General features: G+C 35.3%; 1 protein-coding gene across 1 annotated transcript; it reads right to left on the bottom strand.

Annotated features, from left to right (window-relative positions):
• On the bottom strand, nucleotides 1–5,600 carry LOC132611113 (protein ORANGE-GREEN, chloroplastic). The gene is made up of 8 exons (XM_060325524.1): nucleotides 5,307–5,600; nucleotides 4,307–4,421; nucleotides 3,420–3,536; nucleotides 3,119–3,205; nucleotides 2,822–2,898; nucleotides 1,416–1,543; nucleotides 824–960; nucleotides 1–197 (listed from the first exon to the last, which is right to left on the bottom strand). The coding sequence occupies exons 1-8, from the start codon at nucleotides 5,471–5,473 to the stop codon at nucleotides 120–122; spliced, it is 906 nt and encodes a 301-aa protein (XP_060181507.1). The 5' UTR covers nucleotides 5,474–5,600; the 3' UTR covers nucleotides 1–119.
• Nucleotides 5,601–9,038: the final 3,438 nt, after the last annotated feature.

Here is a 9,038-nt window from a genome sequence, read left to right as displayed (position 1 = left end):
TTTTCATACTAGTCTAAACTGACTCTTTTTAAATAGGTGTAGTTCATTTAGCGGTGATGCTTCATCTAAACTTTACATATTCAATGTTAAAAGTCCCAGTAAAGAAATCTATATTCTATTTAATCGAAGGGATCAATTCGTGGATCGTGTTCACTTGCCATAGCCATCCCAGTACAAAGACACGTAGGGCACATGACCTGCCAAAGATAGAAGCTCAATTTAATTTCCTGTTACTGAATAGATAAACTAGAGCGGAAAATCCAAAGAATGATACATCCAACAAAAATACAGAATGCTACGAGATGTACTGATAGGAGATCAACAAGATTAACATTGTCTTGTTAGTAGACTAGTGATAATGAAGGGCCAGCCAAGAGTCTCTGGCATCAAGTGGCAAATGTAGAAATCAATCAGTACATTCCTCTCCTCACTCTCCTCCAGTTGAATCCCAGACAAAAGCGCCCCCCCCCCCCCCCCCCCCCCCCCCCACAGCACCCACTCCTTTTAAAGGCACTGAAAACTCGAGTGCTGATGAAAGATGATAAGAAGACAAACATTAACCAGGGTCAAATCATTATTTAACTTGACAATGACGTCAAATGTTGAGAACAACTGTCCCCTCACCCCCACCTCCCGGAGCACAATGTTTAACATTTTGCAAAGATATCTTTCAATCTACTTCCTTATCATGTTGAATTGGAAGACCACATCACTTGAGCATTGGTCAGAGATGTTCATTTTACCCAGTCTAATTGATTCGCTGTAAAGAGTGGAGTGGAAAATTTGGAGCCAGAAAATTTAAACAATGTTGTATTACACTCACCTTTCCTGAACCTGAACAATTGGGACACCTCTCTGTATTAGGTGGTGACAGAGGGTTGTCCGCTCCTTTAACCGTGGAAACAGGTTCGATAAGAACAAGAGCTCCAGTGTTGGAACATCGAGCACAAGCAAGATATCCTGCATATACATTTCCATTAGAAGCCTCCATCATAAGAATTAACGTATTATAATTGCTACGCCGTTGGAATTTGCACTCATATTCGACAAAAATTTTATCCCCTTCAAAAGCAAAAAGGCATCAAGAATTCAAGGATTATTAAAGAAAGGTTACTTCCAGAAACCATAACATAATAATATTGTGTTCTTTCCAATTAGTAGTGACTCATGGTAGCAAGGAAGGTGCAGGACCTTCTGATGATGGCTGAGCTTTTTGAAGAAGTCAAGCACTGTTTACTTTTGAGTGGTAATCCACAGAAAACTTGAAAAAGATGTTAATAAGAGAATAAGACTTGAGTATGCAACATCGTGGTCTCCAGAAAATCTGGTAAAAGTCTAAAAGAACTGCAATAGCTTGAACCAATTTGCTAAGTAAATAGACTTTTTCAGTTTTGAATAAATAACAGAATACACACCTGTTCCAAGACAGTACTTGCACTTCTTATGTTCCTGCTGTTTCACATTATTGATTTCAACAACCATCAATGCAGAGATCACCCCAACTGCACCCCCAGAGAATGATGCCACAATTGGATCGACCTGACTGCAAAATAGATTGAAGTAACTATGAAATTGTTGTAACAGATACACGCACAAAGAATTAGATCTTTCAGGTATATATGATAAATAACCCAAAACTTAAATTTTTTAATAATACTTAAAAAAGATGACTTCATTAGCTTTATATCACTTTCTGTTTCAAAAGTGATTAGCAAGTGCCATCACGTTCCACATCTATCCAACTTAAATAGAAGCTTGTAAGCACTGAGCATACCGGTTTTCTCACCATAGTTTCTCTTAGAACTACTATTCTCTAATAATGGCTAATAATGGATCACTGAAGTTTAGTCCTGCATTTGCTTTTCTTCCAGAACTGCTGATCTTAAAATCTCACACGTGTCCTCCCTCAACAAACAGTAGAAGCAAAATTGAAGGAAATAGAAGCTGCAGATACTGCATAATTACTCGATGCGTTTCCTATTTATCTCCTGTATTGGAGAATGTTTTTCAAAGAATGCAACTAATCTCTCTCTTATTTTGTGTTTTTTGTTTCTTTCCATGGGCAACTTGTATGGAGGAGTCCATAGGGAACTTCTCACTTCTCACAACATAAGTCGAGTTCCTCAACTCAATTACACACCTGAAGTTTGAGAAGCAGTCAGAGTCCTCCTGTGAGTCTTTGTTTGGAGAATTTTTGCAAAAAGTTTTTTGAAGAAGTTTTGGGAGAAAACTTTTGTGCTAACGTGTTTGGATAGCTGTTGTGTTTGAAGATTCGTGATTTTTTCTAGAGTGGAGGAAGAAAAGTTCCTATAAATAACTGCCTCTCATTCTTCATCGAATAAGTTATTTTTGGAAAACCTTAACAAGCGATTTGAAAACTTTCAAAAAGCTTTTCAACAAACTCTACCATAGATATTACCTGCATATATCATAATTGTCTCCACCCACTAATTAGAGCTCAGTACTAAAAGAAAAAATTATCTGTAGTGTGACTGTAGTTGTCAAAAGGGTGGCATATTTGTTAAAAAATTATCAAGAATTCTACCAAAACCAACAGGAATACTATCACATAGTTTTGCACACATAAGTACCCTTTAAATTTTCATTTTAGAATCCTATGTTTACTGAACTTATAGCTTTAGTGAACTTAATTCAATATCAGATGCTGATACAGATTACTAGCAGCGAGAACATAATTCTTTTACCAATAGTTTTGGACATTTTGTTTTAGTGAACCTAAATTATATGAGGCCATTGTTTTTGGTGGTAGAGAAGTGAATATACTTCATCACTAAAGAAACATACAATATCATGAACATACCTCAGTTGCATTGGTAGATGCATGCTTCGGATAAAATCAGCATATGATGTGCCTCCTAATCCCAGTTTTAGCTCCAACTACAGCAAAAAGTAAGCAGTCTTTAGATGGTAAGAGTAGTGAGCTTCATAAGGCACATATAGGAGTTTGAGAGTAATGAGCTTCATAAGGCACATATAGGAGTTTGAACTGATTGTTAGCATCTAAGAACAACTCAGAAATTAATCAAATTTTCACATTAAGTCGATTGGCCAAACAATAACAATAATAAGAAAGATAAAACGCTAAAAGAAAACTTACACTAGGTGCTAGAAGTCCACCAAAAAGCATAACTCCAGCAATGAGGGAGAAACAAGTAGCATAATATTGCTTAAGATTTGCTGATGTCTGCAAAAAACATTAAAAATGTCAGTTAAGTACTGCATACCCTGCATTGCAACCAACCAAAAGGAAAGATAAAAAGGAAGTTCATGAAAATCCACACAAATTGGAGAGCAAACGAAAAAGAAAGGATCTCCTTACTTTATGATAACTGGAACATTAGGTTATTATAAGTTGCTGACCACTACATAAACATTTTGCAACAGCAAAGAGTACTTACAAGAGGCGGCAAAAAGGGAATAAATGATGGGAAATTAGGAAGATCATTTTCTTGTGCCTCAGTTAGTATCCCAAGCTCAGCACTCTTTATCCTTTGTTGTATTCTTAGCCGGCGTACCTGCTCAAGTTTGAAGATAGAAGGAATAACAAATTTGACACTGAAAGAACATAAATATCTAATTATGCAACTATAGCAGTAAAACCTCTTTGTGCTTCACTGCAAACTCAGAGCAGGGACAACATGGAAAGAAGTATAGATACTTCAAATCTCATATAGGAGTCTGGCCAAAATAATAATGGTAACACCTCTATTTGTGATAGGCAACACAGAAACATTGAGAGGCAATATTGAAAGGCAGATTGTGTTCGTATCAGCTAAAGCTCAAAAGAACCAAAATAAATGATACTCCGCTTTTGTAGGCAAAAGTGACACTGGGAGTTAGCACAAACCAGCTTATGTACTACTGTGTACGTCATTTTACCGAGGTCATAACTGTAACGCAGTGACGTGTCTCCCACATCATCATATTTCTTATTAGGAAAGTACTTGTTGATACCAAAGTGTTTCACTGAACCAAACAATTTAACCTTAAGCGTAACGTCTTGCATTTTTTTCTCTTATTAAGTCATTTATACATTTCTCCAGTCATTAATGTGAATTATATGGATTAATAATTATGATAAAAGTTATTCGCTATGTTCAATAGTAAAACAATATAGAGTTATCATTACGTTTATTACTATAATTATTGTCCCAATTATATCATACCTCTTAGAATTTAGATTAAATGATTAGTATACTAAAGCTGCAAACCTACACAGTTCCACTCTCACTAAAAGAAGGAAAATAACACAAGATCTGAATGGTAAAAAAGAAAGAAGACAGACCTCCTCCATATGCAAGAATATCTTGTTTCTTCGACTTCTAATATTATCTCGAATTTCTTGCAACTCCATTTTGGCAAAGTCCTGTACTGTCTCAGGCCCTTCTATTATACAAAACCTGTAAAAATCAATCCCACCATCTCCAAGTATCAACTTATAAGTCCCTTAAAAGCATCAAAACATGCCAACAAAGAATGAATCATGAGTTAATGGTCAAAAACACACTTGAACAGTCGCTTTTTTGCACGTTTCAGACCCCAAATATCGGTTGTTTCCTTTTTCTAACTGAACTATATATCACCATCTGTATATTAAAATACACCTCGAAGTTGATTAGGCCAACAATCAGTTGTTCTTTTTTCCTTTTTCCTACCTGAACTGTGATCATCTATGTATTAAAACACACCTCGAAGCTGATAAGATCAACTATCAGTTGTTCCCTTTTTCTATTAGAAAAATAGAAAATATGGTCGAAGAAGAAATGGCTTTGAGGCTTGGACGAACACGTATATCAATTGGGGAAAATACAAGCAATTCCCTTCGGGATACAACAACTCTTGTATCATACCAGATTTTTCTATATACTACCTCAAGAGTGTCCTTATATTTTTATAGAATTTAAGAGATACACTTTTCATGAACAGTCATGCCCTTTCACGAACAGACATGTCTGTTGGATTTAAGACCTCTTATATTACAAACTATCTAACAATCTACTTGAACTATCACCATCTATGTATTAAAAACATACCTCAAAGCTGATTAGGCCAACTATCCGTTATTCCCTTTCCCTTTTTCTACCCGAACTATCAGCCTCACTCCACTAGGTGTGTTTTAATATATAGATGATGAATAGAAAAAGTAGTAGATAATGATAGTTGAGATAGGCAAAGGAAACAAGTAATAATTAGGCTGTAAAACTCGCCAAAAAGTGATGGTTCAAATGGTGTTTTTGATCATTATCTCAACAATAATTAACTTTCCATAATTATTCAAAAAATACCCGGCGGCGTTTTTATCAGAATCCATAGAAGTAGAGAATGAAGAAGAAGCATCAGCATCAGAAGCCATGGATCGCCATTTAGTATTATTTCTAAGATTTCTAGGAAGCGATGAAGTGGAAGGACAAAACGGTGTCGTTGAACACAGCATTCTACCTGCCCACACCATTTCTCAAGACACACAGAAAAATCAGATCATAATAAATTAATTAAGAGCTAATTTGGCCGCCTCACTAAGACGAAAAAAGAGGGACAAGAAAGAGCATCAAGCTTTGTTTCGGCGGTAAGTGGTGGGTATTTTTTTCTACTTAAATCTAGTAGTGCCAAAATAGTAGAAATTATTTGGTGGTTTATGCGTGTCATTGGGTCATTGTTGTTCATTTGTAATGCTGGTCCCACCTAATTAATGGGGTTGGATTAGATTATTTTTGTTTTTTGCTCTCTCTTTGGAAATTTCGCAATTAATGGGCAAGTCTGGTGCACTAACAATTTCATATTATCAAGACCGCATTCAAGGGAGTGTGATGTAGACGGTTTAAGCTAATGCAAGCATTGCTTTCACGGCTTGAACCCTTGAGGCCCTGACCTAGAAGTCACATGGAGACAACTCATTGTCGCTCCAAGGTTCTCCTGTTGCTCCAAGACTCTCTTTTAGAGACAACTTTACTGTTATTCCACGGAGAAGTAAAATTTTCAGGAAAAAAAAAAAGGTTTGTACCAAAAAGTGTGTTTTAGATAAAAAAAATAAATGAATAATTGCACTTTTTATCTTTTATATATTATTACTATTATATATAAGGGACAATACAAAGAGTTTTGTAGTCCTTAGTTACATTCTAACTATGTGGTTAGCTTGCCAACCAAAAGAGTTAAGTTGCTCTTTCAAATATGCCATTGTATTTGTTGTTTATTACTTTATATGCCAAAATATGTTTCAATAAATCAAGATAATATCAAACCTGTTGTAAAATATATATGAATGTCCATATAGCCTAGGTTTTTCACATGTCCTAAATAAGAATAGGTACATGTACATTTGGTGGCAAGGTACATGTACATTTGGTGGCATGTATGAAATGAAGAAAATGAAGCAACACAAGTTTGATTTTAATTCTTGGTGTTGTCATTGATGACTTCATCAAGAGATTTACCATCTCTATAAATAGATGGTTAAGTTCTCAATTTGAGATATCAACAAGAAGTGAAATATAATCTCTCCCTTCTTTCTACAAAGTTATTAGTTTGCTTCTCTTGTTTATTTCCAATTATATAGTTTTATAACACGTTATCAGCACGAGACTCTACCGTCTCAAGAAATTTTTGAAGGTTAAGGTACTATTTTTATTCTCTCTATTTTATGGCTAACCTTACAAAACTCGAGTTCGTTGCCCTTGATATTTCAGGCAAGAACTACCTATCATGGGTGCTAGATGCTGAAATCCATCTTGATGCTATGGGTCTTGGAGACACCATTAAAGAAAATAATAAAGCATCCAACCAAGAAAATGTCAAGGCTATGATATTCTTGCGTCATCATCTTGATGAGGACCTGAAAATTGAATATCTTACTATTAAGGATCCACTCGTTTTATGGAAAAACTTGAAAGAAAGGTATGACCACCTGAAGATGGTCTTCCTCCCAAAAGCACGATACGAATGGATCAATTTAAGGCTACAAGATTTCAAATCAGTTATGAAGTATAACTCTGAGATGTTCAGAATTACTTCTATATTGACACTATGTGGAGAAAAGATTAGTGATTCTGATAAACTGGAAAAGACGTTCTCCACTTTTCATGCCTCGAATGTGCTCCTGCAGCAGCAATATCGAGAGAAAGGTTTCACAAAGTATTGTGATTTGATTGCCCATCTTCTTGTGGCTGAACAAAATAATGATTTGCTGATGAAAAATCACGAGAATCGACCTATTGGCGCTGCACCACTCCCGGAAGTGAATGAGGTGTATGCCCACTACTCCAGGCGTGAAAAAGGTCGTGGCCCCGGTCGTGGTCATGACAATAGTCGTGGTCGTGATAATAGTCGTGGTCGTGGTCGTGGTCGTGGTCGTGATAATGGTCAAAGAAGAAATTATTTTCCTGGTGTTAATCACTCTTCAAAGAAAAATCACCACCAAAATGGGAAAAAGAAGGATGATAGGCATGAAGTGCCAGAAGCACGTGGCTCAGAAAATAAATGCTATCGATGTGGTGGAATTGGACACTGGGCACGTACCTGTCGTACGGCAAAGCACTTGGTTGAGCTTTATCAAGCATCAATTAAAAGAAAAGAGAAAAATCCCGAAGCTAATTTTATCTCTGAAAATCAAATTGACATCACACACTTGGATGTAGCAGATTTCTTTGAGCACCCTGAACGAAAGATAGATCACTTGATTGGTGATGGTTCTGTGGTTAGAGATGATTAAGTTGTTTATTTTAATTTTTACTAGTCGTAATAGTTGATGAATAAAAGACCATGTGACAGTAGTTGTTTATATGAGTACTATTTTTAATTAGTCTAGATTTAGTCAGTTTGTTATAGTTAGTTATTAATATTTAAAAAAAAAAAAAAACTGGTTTGTCTTGATTAAATAATATTTTAATATTGATATTAGTATCCTCTGCTTACTAATTATAAAGGCTCAGTGAGTATTTTGGGAGATTTATAAACTTATGACACCAATTCAATGGAGTTTGAATTATCTATATCTTGTTACTTCTTCTATTCCTCTGGCCGACAAGATTTTTCATTTTATATACACTTTACATTCTTTTAATCACTACACTTTATACTTGAAGTATAATAGAATTAATATACTACTAAAGAGCGAACTGGAAAGATGGAAATTGGTTTATCAAATCTAGTGGTAAAAATTGCAGTGTTATGCTATTTCATTTTTACAGTTACATATTTAATTCATGTCTCTTGGTATACTTCATTTTACCGGATAAAATACGTGAAACTATTTAGCATTATCTAACCTCCTTGACTTTATATGTGTATAAGTGTTAATATTTAATGGGTATTCATTTAATTTTGTGTAATTTCACTTGAAGATATGGATTATTGTCAAAGCAAGTTTGGATTAAAATCCAATTATGAAGACATTTGTTTGATTGATTCTGCTACTACACACACTATATTCAAAGACAAGAAATATTTTACTCATTTACTTATGGGTAAGGCAAATGTTAATACCATATCTGGTAGTACTAGTTTGATTGAAGGCTCCGGAAGAGCCGCCATAATTTTGCCTAAGGGAACAAAACTCATTATAAGCAATGCCATGTTCTCTCCTAAGTCCAGAAGGAACTTATTAAGTTTTAAAGATATCCGTCAAAATGGATACCATATTAAAACAATGGATGAGATGAATCTTGAATATATTGGTATCACCAAGGATGTCTCTGGCCAGAAAGTTGTTATAGAAAAGTTTCCTGCTTTGTCTTCTGGCTTATATTGGACAAAAATTGGTGTAATTGAGGCACACTCTGTCGTAAACCAGAAGTTTACTGACTCCAATACGTTTGTACTTTGGCATGATCGATTGGGACACCCTGGATCTATAATGATGAGACGAATTACAGAAAATTCAAATGGGCACCCATTAAAGAACCTGGAGATTCTTTTAAACAATGAATTTTCTTGCCCTTCTTGTTATCAAGGCAAGTTAATTATTAGGCCATCACCTACAAAGGTTGAGTTTGAATCCCCTGAATTTTTGGAACGTATAC

Source organism: Lycium barbarum, chromosome 9 (assembly GCF_019175385.1).
Source record: "Lycium barbarum isolate Lr01 chromosome 9, ASM1917538v2, whole genome shotgun sequence".
NCBI lineage: Eukaryota > Viridiplantae > Streptophyta > Magnoliopsida > Solanales > Solanaceae > Lycium > Lycium barbarum.
Note: the sequence above shows the minus strand (reverse complement) of the source record. Positions and strands in the feature narration are given on the sequence as shown.

What these genes read in the sequence shown, in the direction of transcription:
- LOC132611113 (XM_060325524.1), bottom strand. Translation starts at nt 5,473, where the DNA reads ATGGTGTGGGCAGGTAGAATGCTGTGTTCAACGACACCGTTTTGTCCT. An exon ending in TATTCTTGCATATGGAGGAG is followed by an intron (nt 3,537 to 4,306) that starts GTCTGTCTTCTT and finishes AAACTTGAGCAG; the next exon opens with GTACGCCGGCTAAGAATACA. An exon ending in GTGGACTTCTAGCACCTAGT is followed by an intron (nt 2,899 to 3,118) that starts GTAAGTTTTCTT and finishes TTTTTGCTGTAG; the next exon opens with TTGGAGCTAAAACTGGGATT.